A 19,901-nucleotide genomic window follows, 5' to 3' on the forward strand; every position below is an offset into this window, starting at 1 on the left:
GACCAGGCTGGTCTCGAACTCACAGAGATCCGCCTGCCTCTGCCTCCCGAGTGCTGGGATTAAAGGCATGCGCCACCACCGCCCGGCCCAGCTGTGCTTTCTTTAAGCTACTTTCTGTTGAGTCTCTGCTACTTCCGGACAAAAGAACCCCACTGGAAATAGCTGACACTGGGTGGTACTTCCCACTTACAGGCATTCCCACAGAGATTAGCTCGTTTACACAGCAGTTCAGAGCCCAAAGACAGGAAACTATTAGCCAAAGTTCAAAAGAGATAAAGAACCTTGGCTCAGAGGTAAACCATCTGATCCTTTTCTTCTCCTTACAGAAAACCAGGTCTTGTCTCATATGCTCATAACATGTTTAAAAGATATTTCATTTGAGGTCTGTCTCACTATGTACCCCTGACTGGTCTAGAATTCAATATGTATATCAGGCTGGCCTTGAACTAAGAGATCCACCTGAGAGTTAAGATTAAAGGTGTGCACCACCACACACAGAAGATAATTTAACAGAATCAGATCATTATAAAAGTACTGAGCCCTCAACCCAGCATTTCTATGTCTACAAACAGTTCCCACTCACACACCTGGACAAGAAGAGCGCTGTGGCACTGCTTGCAAGAAAAAAGAAGAAATCATCTGAAATGTCCAGCATTAAGAAAAAAAAAACAAAAAAACTAGTCGGGCAGTAGTAGTACATGCCTTTAATCTCAGCACTTGGGAGGAGACAGGTAGATTTCTGTGAGTTTGAGGCCAACCTGGTCTACAGAGTGAGTTCCAGCACAGCCAGGGCTACACAGAGAAACCGTGTCTTGAAAAACAAAACAAAACAAAACAAAAAATTAAAAAAGCAAAATAAAATGAAAACCTAATCTGATTTCAGTGTACACTGCTGTAAAATGCTTCACAGCCAATAAAAAGAAATGGATTAATATATAATCCATGGAAGTTCTCCAGGACACAGAGATCTACAAAAAGGGAAGTATGCAGAACACTGAGAACACGATGTAAAAGGTTACACAGGCCTGGGGGGATGGTTCAGTGAGTAAAAGCATTTGCTGTACAAACATGAGGACCTGAGTTTGAACACCCAGCACTCACACAAAAGAGGCATGACCATGCACACGTGTGACCTCAGAACTCGAAAGGTGGGTGTGTCTGCAGGCTAACCTGGGAGCTTTATAGTCATCGGCCCAGACATAACAAGAATTGGGTTCAGTATGGACCCTGTTTGGGGGCTGGAGAGATGACTCAGTAATTAAAAGCGGACCAAGTTCAGTTCCCAGCACCTGTATCAGGTGGACCCAATGCCTCTTGCTTCTGTGGGTACTTATAACTCAACACACACACACTTAAATAAATCTTTGTAAAAGAGAGAGAGAGATGCTGTTTCATGGGAGTAACTTTCCATACGTTCCACACCTGCACATATGCACACAGGACTGTCAATTTACATTTTAAAAAAGTAACTTAAATAAATATACCGTGCACATACAAGTATCAGTATCCAATGCACTGACATGGAATGGAAAAGGACTAGCCACAGTAGCTACTTCTGGAGAGACAATGAGCATATGTGATTTTGTGTTCTGGATGTTTCTGAACCACTGTAAGGCACTAAGAATTAGTGTGTTATTTGGCTAATACATCTACAAACAAGTAGGGGACAAATAGAACATCCTCTCCAGGTTCCTCACTATGCAGAAGAGTAACTCAAACTTCCTGATTTCTACCCAGGCTGCCTTTCTGTCCTCTCAATATAAGCTGTGAATTCCTTTGTACAATCACTGCAGACTGCTGAGAACTATGGTACCTAGGCTGGTCTCAAACTCACAACAATCTTCCCACCTCAGCCTCTAGAGTGCTGGAATTAATGGCATGTGCTACTACGCCTGGATTGGCTTCCTCTTGAACCAGGCACTGTTCTAAGTAGGTCATCTAAGTATACATGTGTATAGCATGTGCATAGCGTGTACAGATCATGTGCATATTCTACAGATGACAAGTCTGAGGCTCCAGGCAGGTGTGCATGTGAGCGTGCATGTGAGCGTGCATTTCAGCCAGCAACCATTAGTCTAATCCTCTGTCTAGCTGGAGAGAGAGATCTGTGCCCCTTGGTTCCAGTCCTTCACACAAGCCCCTCAGAAAACCAGGCTTGCCTGTCAGAACTCACCTGGTACTCTTCTTCAGTAAGGCCCTCAGCCAGGGCATGTTGGCGCAGTTGGTCAGGGTCCTGAGCACGGAAGAGGCGGCTAAGCAGGGCATAGATGTAGGGGGCTTCAGGGGAGGTTTGGAGCAGCACAGCCAGGCCTCCGTACCAAGCAGCCCTGGACAGGTGATGGGCATAGAGGCGCTCTGTGGGTGACAGCAGGCGGAAGGCCTCACGGCAGTCCAGACTAGACACACCGATGTCATTGGGCAGGATGTACTGGGTATCTGCCATGGGCCCTGCAAGAACACATCACAACCATCTCAGAGAACACACCATCTTCACATCTGAACTCTCATGAATTAACTTCTTCCACCCAAAAGCCCAGGAGGCTTTTCACCTGATAAACTGAAATTCAAAGACTCAAATACTTAGTGGGCTCATTTGGGCCTGTGGCCTCTCAGACTTAAAGTCTGAATCCAACTACCTCATATTACAGATAGGGAAACTGAGGCTCAAAGATAACAAGACTTTTTCCTAATGATACAGAGGAGGAATCGGCAGAAAAACCCTCATTGCTAGACTCCCAGCCAGGCCACTCCCGGTAAAACCTCCACCCTCTCAGGCATCCTAGCCTCTTGGTTCAGAACTCCTCAACATCTCCAGCCCATCACCGCTGACAAAGGCCAGGTGTCTGGCTTCCTATCCACCCCTGTTTCAATCTGCTCCAGCAAAGAAATCTAAAATCCAAGCCAGCCACTTCACTTTCCTGCACTTCTCTTTCCTCTCTGTAAAACTGATTACGAAGATGTCACCAAGCTCAACAGCTGGGTATGCAAATTAGAAGAGGCCACCTCCAGGACAGGAATGTAACTCAGCTGGTAGCGTTTGCCTAGCACTAACCAGGCCCTGGGTTGGAGTCCAAGGCCAGGCTGGGGTACATGAAACCCTGTCAAAAACAAGTAAATCAAAGAGTAGTAATGTTTCTTTTTTTTTTTTTTTTTTTTTTTTTTTGGTTTTTCGAGACAGGGTTTCTCTGTGGTTTTGGAGCCTGTCCTGGAACTAGCTCTTGTAGACCAGGCTAGTCTCGAACTCACAGAGATCCGCCTGCCTCTGCCTCCCGAGTGCTGGGATTAAAGGCGTGCGCCACCACCGCCCGGCAGTAGTAATGTTTCTTGCATGCTTTTCCTTCCCAGAATCTGCCCCAAAGCTCTTCGCTTTTCTTCAGCCCTTCATTATCCTGCTTTCTTCTGTTGCTACGCCTGGGAAGCTGTACAACGTCACAACCCATTTTCCAGATAGACACTGACACTTGGAAAACAAGCAACTTATCCAAAGCTTTGCAGCCCAGATGGGACCCAAGGAATTCCCAACACACCACATTCTCCATGCCCCGCCCCCGACTAAGCACGCGTTTCCACCCTCCCCGTTCCCCATTCGTGCAGCCTCGCCCCAACTACCCAGTCGACGGGGCTCGGAAAGGGGTGTTAACTCTTTACTGCCCGGAACCCCTTCTTGGCCCGAAACCAGGGGTAGATTTGGAAGAGGCACTGAAGGATGGACATAACGAGGATGATCTTGCACGCACAGCCCGGCCACGCTCTGATCCCCTGAAGATGATACACCGTGACCCCAAAACCAGGGCGCCGCACCTCACCTGCTGCAGCAGCTCCGTTCGCAAACTCACTTCCTGCTTCCGGCTCCCCCCCCATTCATGAGATTTTTACAAGCCCCGCCCCCACCGACCAATTGTCTGGCCCCTGGGATCAGATGGGCGGCGACTCCAGCCAGTACACGAGCCGAGGACAGCACCTCCCTCATCTACTCCCCGCCCCCCGGCCGCTATGGGTGGTGCTTGCTTAGAAGGGCCCTGAGGCCTTGGCCTTTTGTCCCCCTGGCCACGCTCGCACAGAAGAGTGGCGAATGGGGGAAGTGGTTTGGTGTCTCAGTAACCCACGTGGCTGCTGCCTGGTGCAGACCGAGGGAACTGACAAGGTCCCCAAACACAGGGCTCCTATACATCGGTAGCCTCCACCCACACGTAGCTGGGACCGTGCTCTCTTTGGGGTTTCACCTCCAGTGTCCCTCCGACCTGGGTTTGGCGGTTAGCAACAGGAATTTAGAGAAGAGCGTAGCAATGTGGATCCCCCTCCTCTCCGGATTTTGGGTTTGGGGATGATATTTGAAGACTGCAAAACTGTTGCAAAGAGTGGTGGCTACACGCGAGGAAGCTCCGGCAGATCAGAAGTAGTTCCACCCACCCAGGAGTGCAGAAAAATGGAACAGGCGCTTCACTAGCGCGAAAACAAGGCCAGCAAGGAGCTGGCATTTTCTTGGTGCAGCTGTTCACCGGACAGAATAGGAAAGCAGCCTCCGGCCACTCAGGGGCAACCCAGGATGCAGGCAAGCATGCTGTCCGCTTTTACTAGTCAGGGTGATGTCTGAGTGACTTCTAGTAGTGTATGCAAGTTCCTGCTGACTGACGAGGAAAATGTTGTAAAAAGCTTGGGTTAGACTGGGAGCTGACACACATTGCCTGAGGTCAAATCAGACTTCTGTCACCTTTCAGAAAGTGACTTTAGGTGGGTCATTTGAGCTCTGTCAGCTTTACTTCAGGACTAATAAGTGAACCTGCTCCGAGGGAGGGGAGGCCGTCAAGGAATAGTGCTGCCCCCTAGGGTTGTGTAGAAGGTAGTGTCTTGGGAGTGAAATCCAACCCACTCTCCTTGCCACGCCTATGTATAGACCCCAATGTAACTGACGTCCAGTACAGGCACCGACTTCTTCACAAAGGTGCCCAAGAGGGGCTTGTCACCACAACACTAGGAGCTGTTGCCTCTGATTGGTGCTCATTATGTTTATGTCCTGAGGAAACTACCCTTCTCTCCTTTTGCCTTTTTTTTCATTGTTGTTAGGTATTGTTTTAGGTTTTAGAATAGGGATAAAGTGGACTGACTCAGATGAAGTTGGTGTAACCATAACCAGGTAGGAGAGATAGAGCTGTCCATAGCAACCAAGGGGTAGCTCAGGCAAGTGAAGGATCCCAGTACCCAAGACCCCCAACCAAGCTGCATGGTGCCATTTTATAATCTCAACTGATAGGAGTACTTATTGAATGAAGTCCTTTACCAGCAGCTTGCCATATAGAATCACATTTAATTCTTGCAAAACCCCTGAGATAGCATATCAATGTTGTATCAATTGCACAGGTGGGAAAACTTAGATTTCCTAAGACCTCCCACTACACTGTTCCCTCCTCCTACCCAACATTCTCTCTCTCTCTCTCTCTCTCTCTCTCTCTCTCTCTCTCTCTCTCTCTCATCGTAGCACATTCTATTAATGGGTCATGGCTTTTCTGTATGTTTACATCCCCCTGGTGAACAAAGTACTCTTTGTTTTTGTTTGAGGCAGGATCTTACCATGTAGCTCAGGCTAGCAATAAACACACAAACCCTATCAAATGCTGGGATTGCAAGCAGAGGCCACCATGCCTAGCCTTAGAGACTGTCGTTCCATTTGACAGTTGTGGAATCTGAAGCTCAAGGGCTGGCTCCCACCACCAGCCTGAGTTCTTCCCCAGGCCCTTTCACTCGTCCTTCCTCCCAGAGGCTGAGATTCAAAACCGGAAGTGAGATCAGAATATGCTCCCCTGCCCGGTCCCCAACAGGAGCATTAGCAAGAACTGGGTAGAGTTTCATTTCTAGTGTTTGGGGGTAGGGCTGAAATGTTCCTCATACACTGTGGCATCCCCTTCTGCCATGCATCCCACGGTAGCTGGGACACTCGTCTGCGGGAAGGCTGCCTTCTGTCCTCTCAATAGCTCAAGCCTGGTCTTTCTGGCCTCAACCAGCTGTGCAGGCTCTTGTGGAATCTGCACATCCCTGAAGCTGTGGCATCTATCTTGCACTGAGGACAAGGTCACACCTACACTCAGAGCCACCCTCTTTTATTTCTCTATAGTCTACCTACCTATTTTCCTGGTTCACTTTCCTTTAAATGATCAGGGGGAAACCCCAGCTCGGCCCCTGGTTTACAGGAAGACCTGACTCACCAACAGGAGGAGAAGGGAGGGGTTGGCGCTGACTTGACTTCCACAGTCACCAGGTCCCAGCCTACAGCCCTGGTCCCATCACTCTTTCTCTACGGATGCTGGTTGTTAGGCACTTTCCCTGCTCTTCTATGCTGCTGTCCTCACCCAGGCTGCCCTCCAAACTCCATCCTGCCTCTGCAGTATCTGCCAATCAAGATGTGGCTCTGGTTTCAGACCCTCTAGATTTCTCGGGGCAGCGCCTTCTTGTACAGGTGGCCAGCAGGATGTGGTGATCAGCTTCTGGCTTCAGTCCCACAGGGCCTCCTCTATGTGGGAGCCCTTGCTCATTGCTGGGGCCCACATGGGGCTGGACACTGAGCAGGTGGATATATATCCATTTACCTATTCAGCTTTTCCATTAAACAGACTCTAAACTGCCTTGCCTCCGTCCTGCCCAGCCTTAGTATGGTCTGATGGGTAGGTGTGGCTTCCCATAACCCCTTGCAACTAGATTGTAACTTTATCTTTCTACCAACCTAAGTGGGGACATCTCCCTTCCTGGATCACTGTGAGGATTAAATGACCAAATCTTCGAGAGGCAGAGTCCTGGTACCTAGCAAGGGTTCCGTGAACACTGCCGAAGTGACTGTTAGGATGGGATGGGCACACAGTGACTGTTCAGTGTTGGTAGCCCTTGGGTCAGAGCCAGTGCCGTGGAGCTGACTCCTGATTGTTCACAAATGAGGATCTGAATCTCCACCAAGCATGACCCCACCCTACGCTCCAGCATCCCTTAATCTGTTTCCCCCATCCCTGCTTCCTTACCCTGAGCCTGTGCAGAGAGGGTACACAGCCCTTACCTTGTGAGCCTGGAAAAGTCCAAGCCAGCCTGGAGGCCGAGTTCCTGTGTCACCACCTGGACGAAGCCTTTTACTTTCCCAAGTCCATCAAGTGTTGTTCTCTAGCCCTAGAACCTGGAACTCGCTGGTCCTAACACCCGCGAGGCAGTCTACCTGTCACTAGGCTGTGAACTCCACCCGGTGGAGAACCTGACTGCCCATGTGACCTCCACTTGGTGCTATCCCTGCCTGCAAATGCTGACCTCAGACTGCCGGCCCATTCAGTACTCAGAGGGCTGGAGATACTGCATGCATGTGGGACACGTGGATCTGTGAGGGCAGCTGAGCAAATTTATAGAACAACCCAGGGCAGCAGCAGGAGGAAGGAGTAGCTGGTACTTTTGGCAGGTTCAGGGCACAACTGGACTAAGCTGGAAGTCAGGGGCCATGGCCCCTTCACTCCCCCAGGGACACAGTGTAGGCAGCATGATGTAGCATACCCCAGGAAGGGTAGGGGCATGGGGCGCCCTCCATCAGCCTGGGGCAGAGCTGGTGCTAAAGTCCCCATCAGTACGATTGGGATAGAGATCTCAGGGATCCTCTTAGAGGCTAGAGTTGAGGGGAGGGTCACAACCCATCCAATGTGTCCAACTGGTGTGGCTATTGCCAGCAGGCACAGTCCCACATGCAGAGCTCCCTCTAAATGGCAGGAGAGGGGGGACCTGGGTGGGTAGGCAGGCATGGCAGCAAGGACCCTGGAGAGCCTAGTCCAGTGGCCCCTGGAAAATTAGGCGAACACAACCATGCTCACCAGTGAGCCAAGCCCCACAAAAGGGGCAGGCCGCATGGAAGGCATGGGTGCCATGCGGCAGTGGCGTCTGAGCCCAGTAACGGGCAGTCTTCTCAGAACAGACATGGCCACAGGGTGCAAAAGCGTGGCTGGGTGGCCCAGGGTCCAGGCAGAGACCAGCCTCCTGGCCGAGCCACAGGGGCACATAGGGTCCCACAAGGCGGCAAAGAGGACACTCGCGCTCTTGAGGGCCTCGCTCCCTCCGGCAGCCCCAACCATGGTAGCCATGGACATGACCACAGCGGACGTAGACCCAGGGCTGTTGCTTGTCAGGTGCTGTGCGGCCACGGGCTGGACTGGGGAAGGCCAAGGTGCTGAGGCCCACAGGACACTGGGGCCGTGCTGCGTTGGCCTCCTGTCGCTGGGCCTCCAGTTGTTTCAGTGTGGGTGCCCTCAGCAACCCTGCTGGAGTGCGCCACAGCAGTGTGGCCCCACAGAGGTCGATGAGCGAACCATCTTGCAGGACGTTGGATTCGTTTTCCACCTGCCGGAGGCAGCAGAAGGCCTTAGCCCAAGAGCTCTCTGGCCCTGCCGTCAGGCAGCCTCACCCCAGAGAAGCCACCTATCTGGCCAGTGACATTCTCTGGAGAGAACACCCTAGGTCAGCAGGCCAGCTGACACAGGGAAGACAGATGCCGTTAAGTACATACAGCCCCTGTTCTCAGTAGGACCTGGGCTCTGGTATCTTCGCAGGTCAAATCCGAAAGTCTGACCCAAAGCAAAGTTTTTCTTCAAAGTTTTCCAAAGCTCTCCCATAATGGCCGAAGTAGGATGTAGCAGAGAGAGCAAATATATCCCATGGTGAATACTGGCTACCAGCCCAAAGCAGCTGTCCTAAGGGTCATGGATCACAGCAAGAACTCTAGAAGGAACCTGGGTTCAAATCCTGGTCTTGCCATTCACTTACTCGGCTAAGAGAATAACTTAATTTCTGTGTTTTGGTCTCCTGGGCCTCAAAGTGGATTCCATTTCTCAAGTGGGCCTTGTGAATACTAAATAAGCCACCCAGACAAAAAACATGGAACGATGTCTGGTATACAATGGGCACATAACAAGTATACGTCCACGTCACATTCACGTGTGTGGTTTGCTTTTCGTTTTGTTTAATTTTATGAGTGTTTTGTCTGCATGTATACTATGCACCATATGTATGCCAGAAGAGGGTGATGGAGTTACAGATGGCCGTGAGCAGCCGTGTGGATGCTAGCAATCAAACCTGGGTCTTATGAAAGAACAACCAGTGCTTTTACCGCTGGGCCATCTCTCTAGTCCCTGGTTTGATTTTTTTTGTTGTTTTGTTTTTTTGAGACAGGGTTTCTCTGTGGTTTTGGAGCCTGTCCCGGAACTAGCTCTGTAGACCAGGCTGGTCTCGAACTCACAGAGATCCGCCTGCCTCTGCCTCCCGAGTGCTGGGATTAAAGGCGATTAAAGGCGGATCCACCTGCCTCTGCCTCCCGAGTGCTGGGATTAAAGGCGTGCGCCACCATCGCCCGGCCCTGGTTTGATTTTGAGACAGGCTCTTACTAAGTGCCCATGATGGTCTAGAACTCACACCTGGGGAGAATTCTGTGTGGTCCAGTCAAGGAATATAGCTATATGGCCCTGTGGTTCCTATCCCTTATTCCCAGCTCCCAATAGCACTAGAGGGGTACTTCTGGACCAGCAGTCTAAGAACTATTCCAAAGACCATTTGCTTCTGGGAAAGAATAATAGCACTAAACCTCCCTGAATGTGACAGACACAGTATAAGCTGCCAACACTCTGGGCTATAAACTGCATACGCAGACCAAGTGTCACCCTTGGAAGAGGATATGATTTTCCCAGCCTCAAAGCCATTTGGCTCTACACACTGCATTTGTGTAGTTCTAGTTCATATCACCTGCTGGACCCCCAGCAGTATGAAACTATGCCTAGGGGCCTTGCTCTGGCCCTGTCTATGGGTAGGTGACAAGCGTCAAGAACACACTGAGCCTGGGGCTCACCAAAGAAAGCCTAGCGGACTCTCTTGGAGAGAAGTACCATCAATCATCTCCCAGCCTGGAAAGGCAATGAACTGATTATGAGGGCCTGGGAAGGGTGGGGAAGAAATGGAGGAGGCCACCTACCAGCTTCCCCCGCTGCTGGGCTGAGCGGCTATCCCGCAATGTGTACACATTCCCGCAGACAGAAATCTCCCTCCAGACACCTGGGGCAGAGTCCTCGGAGAAGCCACCTGCTGGGTGCATCACCAGGACCCCGTTGGTTGTCAGGCCGTCCATCAGACCATCAGGAGTCCTCCATTTGGCTGCCCGCTCCTAGGACCACATGAGGATAAGCTCACAACTCCAGGCGCTCCCAAAAAGCTGCATGCCAGAGGTGTTGTCCCCCCACCTTCGAGGCCTAGAGTTTCCCAGAGTGGTCCTGGGTACCACCTGACCTCTTTGTTCCCCACTTTGCTTTTTCAAGAAGTGGGCTGCTAAGCCATAGGAGAGTGACGCAGAAGATGGCTATGCAGCGGCCCCTCACCCTAGGCTGCAGCGGCCCCTCACCTCTAGCCTCCTCCCATCAGCTTACTCTGTGGAAGGGTAAGCCCTGCTGGGGGCTCACTCACTCCAAGAAAAATGTTGCTAGAGGCATCGAAGCCAGCAGCATAGATGCGGGCAGTATAGGGTGGCCGGCGGTCACAGAGGATGCGGCAGGCATAGCGGGAGATGGTACTTTGGGCGGAAGGGCCCTCTATGGCTCCTCCACCAGGAGATGTGTCTGTTACCACGAAGTCAATCATGTTTTCGGTAGAGCGGCCAATCTACAAGGAAATGAGGACAAGCACACATGTACAGGTGGATCTCACAGGCCTCTCACCCAGGGTCTCAGCAGCCACCAAAGAAGACCCAAAGAGTAGCACACCACAACTCTCTAGGACAGTGGCTCTCAACCTTCCTAATGTTGCGACCCTTTAATACATACCCCCAGCCATAAAATTATTTTGTTGCTACTTCATAACTGTAATTATTCTTCTATTATGAATGGTAATGTAATTATCTGATTTGCAACCCCAAAGGGATTGCAACTCACAGGTGAGAAACTACTCTACGTCCTTATATGAAGGGTCTCTACATCTGATGAGCTGAGGCATGAAGAAGCATCTGCTCTGTGGCCCCATAGCTCTGAGAAACACCCCACTCAGGAAGAACCAGCTCATCTGCTGATAGACCCATTAAAAGGTGACACCCTGGAATAGTAACAGCAAATTAAACTTTAGTAAGAATGCATCTTTAAAGATTGTTGTTGTTGCCGGGTGGTGATGGTGGTGCACGCCTTTAATTCCAGCACTCGGGAGGCAGAGGCAGGTGGATCTCTGTGAGTTCGAGGCCAGCCTGGTATACAAGAGCTAGTTCCAGGACAGGCTCCAAAAAAACTACAGAGAAACCCTGTCTCAAAAAACAAAAACAAAAAACAAACAAAAACAAACAAACAAACAACAAAAAAAGAGATTGTTGCTGTCAAGCAGGGTCTCACGATACACCCTTCACTGACCTGGAACTTGCTATGTAGATCAAGCTGGCCTCAGATTCACTCATCTGTACCTCCCAAGTGCTAGGATTAAAGTCTAAGCTACCACATCCATTAATTTTTGTATTTGTATGTGTGCCTAAATGACTTCATTGCACATGTGTGCAAGAGCCTATGGGGGCAGAGGGCATCAATTCCCTGAATCTGCATTACAGGCCACTGAAGCCAGCTGATGTGGGTGCTGGGAACTGAACCTGAGTTCTCTGCAAGAGCAAAAACCTAGGCATTTTATACAAGACCTCAGTTACTCTTCCCATGGGGGAAGCTACTATCAGCCTCATTTTACAGATGAGAAAATAAGACTCAGAGATGTTAAATGACTCTTGTCCAAAGTCACCCAATAGTAAGTGCACAGAGATGAACCTAGGCATGGTGAGAATTACCCTGTCCTCTGAATTCCAAAGCTGTATATCCACCTCTAAGTGTCCTGACGCTGAGGGCTGCTGACTTGCTACAGACTGCAAAGTCAACGGCCCAGTCTGACACATCCTGCTTCCCATCGAAGGACAATCCACTGCAATGAGTGGTCAGAACCTCCTGTCCCAGGGTCTCTGGGCCCATGGCCTGACCCTGAACACCTGCAGAGCAGAGGCTGGGAGACGGGACATACCTGGAACATGTCTGTGTCGCTGTCATGTGTGTACTCCACTATGACTGAGTGGCTCCGGGACAGTGTGTACGAGATGCTATGCTGGCCTCGGTTACTCAGGGCCTGGTGGAGAGAAGGCAGTCAGTCACTTCCCAGGGTACAGGAGAGGTGTAAACGTCTGAGCCAGAGGCCAGCTCAAGACCCAGTAGCCACTCCCAGAAAGGGGCAGCTCCACCCTGTGCAGAGGAGACTGTGTAGAAGGAACTCTTAGCTGGTTCTCTGGTTTAACCCCTAGCTATCTCAAAAGTGTGCTAGTGCTCCATTTCTGCGGTGGGGACTTGCAGGTCAGAGACAAGAACCGGCCCTCGGGCACACAGCTGGAAACAGCAGACTTAACTTCCATGCCAACCCCCTTAAGCCAAAGTTTTCTCCTTGGTATTGCATGTGGATGGCTGTTCTTGGTTGTCAACTTGACTATATCTGGAATTAACTAAAACCCAAACAACTGGGCACACCTGTGAGGGATTCTTACTTAATTAAATTATCGAAGTGAGAAGACCCACTTCTAATCCAGATATCTGAGGTGGGAAGATAAACCTTTAATCAAGATTTTTTTCAGGCAGGAAGGGCCACCAGCTGGCAGCCCATGTAAAGGATAAGGAAGAAAGCTCCCACTTGTGGCCTGCTCGCTCTCCTCACTGCAAGTCCATTCCGTCAATGGCATTCGAGCCTACTTCTTCAGGATTCCAGAGTACATTGAAGACAGCTGAGACATCCAGCCACGTAGACTGAACAACTACTGGATTCTTGGCCTTCCATTGGTAGACAGCCATTGTTGGACTAGCTGGACCATAGTCTGTAAGCCATTTTAATAAATAACCCCATATATTTATTCACAGATGGATAGGTAGGTTGGTAGGTAGGTAGGTAGGTAGGTAGGTAGGTAGGTAGGTAGGTAGGTAGGGTTTCATTCTATGAGTTCAGCTTTTCTAGGGAACCCCGACTAATACATTGTGTGAACAACACATCCCACTCATGGAGCCTTAGCTACCTCTAAAGAATGGTGAAAGGTACTGGAGAGATGGCCCAGTGATTAAGAGTACTTGCTGCTCTTGCAGTGGGTCCAGGTTTGATTCCTAGCACCCATATGGCAGCTCACAGGGTTTGTAACTCCAGTCCCTAGGTATCCAGCACCTTCTTCTGACCTCCGCAAGCACTGCATGCTCATGGTGCACAGACACTCCCGCGGGCAAAAACATCTATACACACAAATGCATTTTACAATTTTAAATGAGTAAAATTGCCAACCAATGAATGGGGAATGACAGTTAAGAAAACACTGTGTAGGCTGTTAAAGAGTGGGCACGCCACAGAGGAGGTCTATTAGCACCATTTTGGGGTGTGTCTGTGGTGTGCATGTGTGTGCACAGGTCATGTGCCCCTAAAAGCCATTGGGTGTCCTCTTATCACTCTGATTTATGTCTCTCGCTGAACCTGGAGCCTGTGTTTTTTTTTAAATATTTATTATTTATACAATATTCTGTGTGTATGTCTGCAGGCCAGAAGAGGGCACCAGACCCCATTACAGATGGTTGTGAGCCACCATGTGGTTGCTGGGAATTGAACTCAGGACCTTTGGAAGAGCAGGCAGTGCTCTTAACCTCTGAGCCATCTCTCCAGCCCCGAGCCTGTGTTTTTTAGTTGGGATGATGGTCAGCAAACCTAGCAATCCTCCTGTCTTTGCCCTCAACAGTGTTAGGGTTGCAGGCACGTGTGTTTTTAGTTCATGAGTGCTGGGGAACCAAACTCAAATCTTCATACTTGCATAGCAAGCCCTCTTACCCTACTGAGCCGTCATCTCTCCAGCCCCATCATTACTATTTCTTTGCTGAGCCAATAGGCAATGAGGAATGACATAGTGGGCTCCCCTGCTCCAGAAAGGCCATGAGCAGTAGGTCTAGGAAGGCTGAAGACCTGGGCCTGGGCAGCCCAGGGCACACAGGACAGGACGGCACCCATTCCACTGGGATAAGCAGCTTGCCTTGGAGATGAGTGGTGTGGAGATGTGGTGCATGACGTCTGGCTTCACTCCATTGGCATGTGGCCGGCGGCTCAGTGCCAGGCGGCTTCGGCGGCGGCCCTTGTCCCCATTTGCCAGACACCCATTGTAGCTGTGGATGTGAGGGGAGGGACAGTGGGAGGAGACAAAGAAGAGAGTGAGTCTCTAGAGGACCTGGAGGAAACTGCCAGCTCAGAGCAGACCCTACGGTGATAAACAAATGCTAGAACTACCCAAAGCTACAAGAGCCCAGAACAGCAAATGGCTGCACTGAGGGGCAGGCGGTGGGGTCCCTCCTGCAGTGAGCCAAGTGTCCCCTGGATGCCTCAGCTGTGACAGCAGATGCTAGGATCGTAGAGGTGTTGTATCACAGTCATGTTTGTGCCCTCAGTGGAGGAACCACCTGCCATGACCCAGGCTCAAGTCAAGCACACTCAAGCCCCAGTGGCAGGAGCTGGGATAAGAACCCAGGGCTGAGATTCTGGGAGCAAACCCTGGGCCCCGAAGGCTGGAAAGACCTGCATCAGAGGGTCATTCGTCAAGCAACTACCACAAATGACCAGGCAGGGAAGAAACCAGCTTCTAATGCCACCCCTCCGTCATCTCCACAATTTCCATTATGTCTGGCTTCCACTCCTTTCCAGCTTTTACTCAGAGGGATGGCCATGAAAAGCAAAGAGGAGGTGACTCATTGGCTTGACTGCTGCCATGCTGCTGCCTCCGTTCCTGGTCCTTCGTGTTTTTCATTACCTAATGGAATGTGTGAAGTGTCCTGCCAGGGAAGTGTCTTTCTTCCTAGTTTACAAATTAGACAAGTCAAGGCCCAGGAGGGGGAAAAAAAGAAAAGAAGCCAGATTGTAGTCATATTCCACCTAGACTTGCCAAAGTCCTTCAATCCAGAGGACTCTAAGCCAAGGCCCTAAGACTGGCAGACTGTAGTGAGGACAGGCTTTAGAGACCCGGTGGTAAAGTATAGTGTGGTGATATGAATACCGAGCTAAGAATGTTTCCTGTAAGTAGTGGGGAGTCATAGAAAGCCTTGGAGAAGGGAATAAGTAGTTGCCAAATATAGGGCTGGGGGTGAAGCTCAGTAGGTGGAGACTTGTCTAGCGTATACAATGTTCTGGGTTCAATTCCTAGCACCACATAAATGCACTTTGGTGGCGGATGCCTGTAATCTCAGAACTTAGAAGAATGAGCTCAAGGTCATTTCAGCTACGTAGGGAAACAGATGGAGTTCAGCCTGAGCTATGTGAGACCCTGTCTCAAGAGGGAAAAAATGCCAAATACAAGGATCAATTAGAATTTAGTGTGTCTGTTAAAATCTATATTCTCTAGACCCATCCAGAGATTCTGCCTTGCCAGATGGAAGGTTCCTCCAGTATCTCACAGCTTCTTTTCTCTCTCCTCCCCTTCTCTCCTTCATTCCCTCTTTCTTCTTTTTGTTAATTTGGGGACAGAGTCTCATGTAACCCAGGTTGGCCTCCCTACCTCTACCTCCCGAGTGCTGGAATTAGAGGTGAGTGTCACTCCACCTGACTCCATGTGTGACTTCCACGTGTTCTTCTGTAGCTCTGACACACAGCTTAAGTGAGGCTTTCCTGAGCTGCTCAGGACAGAGGGCTGTCAACAAGGCCCCTCCTCTGAGTCCGCAGTCTCCTCCGTCCCTGGCCTTGCACAGATAGAAACACAGCCCTTCCTTCTGTCGGGACACAAGCAGCTGCTTTTCAGAAGTGAGCACCCTGGTGAGGAGCATCTCTTTTTACCTTTCTAAACCCTTCTGAATGGGCAGAGACAGAGCTAGAGAGGGGCAGATTGGGATGCAGGCTGAGACACACAGGAACCTGGCATACACACATCCTGGTTCCTCCACCCCTGACATACCTCTCTGAAATGGAGGTCATTTGTCAGGACCTACTCAGAAGGCAGATTTTGAGAAGCAAACAGGATAAAACACTGTAAAATGCTTGGCAGAGTTTGGTATGGTTATAGCAAGCTCTTGATATGACTGAGCGAGTGGTGTTATTTGAAGGAAGGTGAGGTGGCCCATACAAGTCACCAGACGACAGCCACTGCTTTGTATTGTTACTCTCCATCATGAAGTTGTGTCTTCAGGGCAGAAACAAGGTCAAAGAAGACACAGGGAGAGAAAGAAGCATCTGTGTCTGGGGGAAGAGTTTCATGAGGAGTGTAGGTAAGGACAGGATGGGGTTGGGGGTTGTCCAGCCATCAGGGCCCATAAATTCCTCTTTCATAGCCTCTACTTTCTCATCTGTAGCACAAGAGTGAGCTGCAGCTTACTGACAGTGTGCTAGATCTACAGTTAGGAAGACCTGAGTTCAAATCCCAGCCCTGCCACTTACCAGCTGTGTGCCCTTGGGCCAGTCACTTCCCCTCTCTGAGCCTCGGTTTCCTCACTTCCTTCCTCACAGCATCTTTGTAAAGATTGAAATGAAATAATGTCCAGGAAAAGGTTTAGCACCGCCTGCCTCCCAGACACTTGGTCTATGTCCTTTACAAAAGTCCCTTCCTTCAGATAACCTTTGGGGGTATGACTTAGTGTCAACCCTATCTTCAGAATGGGGAAAGTTTGGCACCTTGCAGAAGTAGGATTGGGACGAAAGAGTTTTGTTCAGCACCAGAGTTCTTTCTCCACACCTACACACAGTACAGACCCTTTCTCATCTAATTAGAAACTCTGGTAAGCAGTTAAGAATTGTCTCAGAAATTTTATGAGAAGCAGAAAGACCATTAATTATGAATGGGTAAGGGTTTGGTCAATTTTGTCTTTCATCTGGAAAGGTAACAAGAAACAAAGAGCCAAGAGTCCTGGGGAGGGCGGCTGGTACCCATTGTTGTTTTGGTTGACCCAAGGAAGGGGTTACCCAAGGCCCATCACTCCGGGACTAGGGAGGCTCACCCCAGGACGATGAGTTCACCATACTTGATGGGTTCCTCGCCTGGCAATGCGTCTTCACCAGGAGAAGAGAGGATACAAGAGCCCTTGTTCGCTGGGTGCTGGAGGTCCAAGGTTCGAGGGGATCCCACGTCAGGGTTTCCTTCCAGCACCATTCTGAGCAGAGTGGGAGAGGAGAAAAGAACTCTGCAGTGCCCCACCCCAGCTCCTCTCAAGTTCGGACTAGCTGCAAGGCCACGGCAAGAGTGGCCCTTCAACACTTGTTACTGTAACTACTCTGTCTTCCCTAAACGATGACATTGCTGGGATACCAAGGAGGGAGACTGATGAGAAAGGCCAAGAAAGAACGGCGAAATCAGAGGGTCAGGATATTTGATGGGGCCAGTGGAATACACCAACTTTGGATGGAATATGCTTGGAAGATGAGCAGCCAGGACTCAAGGGACTTTACCTCTCAGACTTAGTTCCTGGCTTAAGCTCTTAACCCCAAGACCTCAGTTACCCTCTGACCGGTTCTTGGCTCTATGTGTTCACGTTAATCTTTCTGCCCCTTTGCAGGTCTAGGCCTCTGTCGGTCAGTCCGTTCCCAATGACTGACTGTCCTCCCAGCAACGTCCTTTTCTGCCTTTTCTCTTCCCACACTCGATTCTCCCCTATCAACCTGCCTTCCTCTGTCCGCTTGCCTGTCTCCTGTCTCTTGTCATCCACCTCACTCAGTCTCCCCATCTTGGTCTGGCACTACAGATAGGCCTCCAGATCCTTCCAGGGTGCGCAGCACCACCTCCCTCGCTCCCTCCGTCTCTCCCTCCGTCCGTCCCTCCCTCTCTCCTTTCCTCCCTCAGGTGTCTGTCTGCGGTCCTCAGGCCGCTCTGGTCTCCAGAGGCCTGTGGGGGCGGCGCTCTTCAATCGGGTTCCCCCTGCAGCAGAGCGGGTCCCCCGCAGGCTGCCTATTTAACAACCCCAAGGCAGCATGGTCTGCGCTGAGGCAGGCCCGCACCCCGCGCTCGGGACAGGCACAATGACGGCCCAGCGCATACGCAGATACACAACCCGGTGGCCCCTCGCAAACACGCGCGCGCGCGCGCACACACACACACACACACACACACACACACAAAGTCCCGCACACCCCTAGCACCGCGGGCAGTGCCAAGACGGGCGCAGCAGACCCAGACCTGCTACCGCAGGGACGCGCCCACGCGCTAACAGCCACAGGCGCTAGCCCTCAGACCCGCTCCCCAAACCTCACCGCCACCAGATACGCAAACACGCCCCCCGCACACTCCCGGCACAGCCCCCCGCCTCCCCGTCCCTCCACCTCTCCGACCTCACCTGGCGGCGCTCAGGGCTCTAGTGCGCTGCTCGCCCCCACCCACCTCACCCTTGCTGCACCCCGGGACTGCTGCGGCGGGATGGACTCGGCCCGCGGCTGCTCGGTGCAGCCTCGTCACGGGGACACGCGGGACCCGGAGGAGGGAGGGTTGAGCAAAGAAACCTCCAAGCTCCACCCCTGACTAACGCCCCGCCCCTGGACCCCGCCCCCTATGGGGCCCCGCCTTACTCCGAGGCTCCGCCTCCTGCGGCTTAGCCTAGCTGTAGTCAGAGCTGCCAAGAGGTTTTTGGGAGCCCGCGCCCCTTCCTGAGCCCAGCCCCTGGAACCAATGAAGTCCTTCCCGCCATTCCCTCTGAAGGAATCCCTATCCCCTCCTGACTGGTTGAGGAACTCCACTTGGTCTACAAGACCCTTCCCCTATTCCAGGCTCCAGATACTTCACCCTCCATCCAGGATCTCCGGGGTTCTCCCCGAGACCGAAGCCTCCTCACAGTAGACTAGAGGTTCCTTTCCCCAACCTTAGACAGGGGACTCCAAGACCCAGCCTCCCATTTGGAGAAACCTTGGCATTAGAGAGAAGCCGGGGGCGAGCTGAGAAAAGGATACTACTAGAGGAGGCGGAGGAAGGTGCGTCACCCGCGGAGGCTGAGGAACGCCACTGCGGTAGTCTTGAGAACATATCTGTTTTCCAGTTCAGCTTGATCACTTTCTGTAGCCTTTCTTGGACTCTAACTTCCTTGGTGTCCGGAGACAGACACAGCTGCCTCCCCTCCCACCAGCACGCTCCAATCCTTTCTATTTCCTCGTTTGCGCGCTCAGTTCCTCCGGACCGCAAACTTACAAAAGAAATCTCTCTGCCTGTATTTGGCTCTCTGCGTTGAATTTGAGCAAATTAAGTCTTTTAATCCTTGAGTGGCAAGTACAATAATTGCAAACAGATTTACAGAAATGACTTTCAGAAGAGAAACCAAGAGGTGGTCTGACCTAGGGCTTTATACAGCCTAGCAAGCACTTGCCGCTAACAAACAAACACCCCAGACTCTTGAGCTCCTGACTTTATTTCTGTTGTTGTCTGTTTTGTTTTAGAATTTTTCAGTCTGTTTTATTTTTATGTAAATGAGTGTTTTGTCTTCATACATGTCTGTGTACCACTTGCATGCCTGGTGCCAACAGAAGCCAGAAGCTCAGACCCCTAGGGCAGGAATTACAAATGGTTGTGAGCCACTATGTCAGTACTGAGAATTGAACTAGGGTCCTCTGGAAGAACAGCCATTGCTCTTAACCACTGAGACATTGCTCTAGCTTCCTTGCTTTGTATTTTTTTGGTTTTTCGAGACAGGGTTTCTCTGTGGTTTTGGAGCCTTGCTTTGTATTTTGAGACAGAGTCTGACTGTGTACTCCTGACTGGCCTGGAGTTCGCCATATACATCAGGCTAGCCTCCAGCTCACAAGATATCATTCCTTTGCCTCCCAAGAGCAGGGATTAAAAGCAAAGGCCACCACAGGAAACCACTTCCTAAATAGAACCCCAGTAGCGCAGACACTGAGAGAAACAATTAATGAATGGGACCTCCTGAAACTGA

The 19,901-nt window shown here is 50.9% G+C and overlaps 2 protein-coding genes across 4 annotated transcripts in view; both read right to left on the reverse strand.

Annotated features, from left to right (window-relative positions):
- Nucleotides 1-3,846, reverse strand: part of Dpp3 (dipeptidyl peptidase 3) — a 22,474-nt gene extending 18,628 nt beyond the window's left edge. The window contains exons 1-2 of one of the 2 annotated variants that reach the window (XM_005351695.3): nt 3,807-3,846; nt 2,174-2,448 (exon numbers count right to left, since the gene is read on the reverse strand). In XM_005351695.3, the coding sequence (XP_005351752.1) occupies nt 2,174-2,443 (270 nt within the window). In that variant the 5' untranslated portion in view covers nt 2,444-2,448; nt 3,807-3,846. Of the gene's footprint in view, nt 1-2,173; nt 2,449-3,609; nt 3,664-3,806 lie in introns of those variants that run through there. The other variant, XM_026781528.1, reaches the window with a different exon arrangement.
- A 1,366-nt stretch (nt 3,847-5,212) lies between these two features.
- On the reverse strand, nt 5,213-18,468 carry Peli3 (pellino E3 ubiquitin protein ligase family member 3). Of its 2 annotated transcripts, XM_005351697.2 has the most exons (8): nt 18,318-18,468; nt 16,989-17,141; nt 16,432-16,503; nt 14,051-14,180; nt 12,031-12,132; nt 10,459-10,653; nt 9,974-10,162; nt 5,213-8,352 (listed from the first exon to the last, which is right to left on the reverse strand). In XM_005351697.2, the coding sequence occupies exons 2-8, from the start codon at nt 17,138-17,140 to the stop codon at nt 7,783-7,785; spliced, it is 1,410 nt and encodes a 469-aa protein (XP_005351754.1). In that variant the 5' UTR covers nt 17,141; nt 18,318-18,468; the 3' UTR covers nt 5,213-7,782. The 2 variants fall into 2 exon arrangements, with proteins under 2 accessions (XP_005351754.1, XP_005351755.1); XM_005351698.2 differs by lacking the exon at nt 16,432-16,503 and having other exon boundaries at nt 5,214-8,352.
- Between the last annotated feature and the right edge of the window lie 1,433 nt (nt 18,469-19,901).

This window comes from Microtus ochrogaster, chromosome 8 (genome assembly GCF_000317375.1).
Source record: "Microtus ochrogaster isolate Prairie Vole_2 chromosome 8, MicOch1.0, whole genome shotgun sequence".
Taxonomy (NCBI): domain Eukaryota; kingdom Metazoa; phylum Chordata; class Mammalia; order Rodentia; family Cricetidae; genus Microtus; species Microtus ochrogaster.

Excerpts from the sequence above, each read along its gene's own strand:
- Peli3 (XM_005351697.2), bottom strand. The coding sequence starts at position 17,140 with ATGGTGCTGGAAGGAAACCCTGACGTGGGATCCCCTCGAACCTTGGAC. Across the intron at positions 10,654-12,030 it reads GCGACACAGACATGTTCCAG|ATTGGCCGCTCTACCGAAAA; the intron begins GTATGTCCCGTC and ends ATTTCCTTGTAG. Across the intron at positions 8,353-9,973 it reads CCCAGCAGCGGGGGAAGCTG|GTGGAAAACGAATCCAACGT; the intron begins GTAGGTGGCCTC and ends TGCCTCCGGCAG.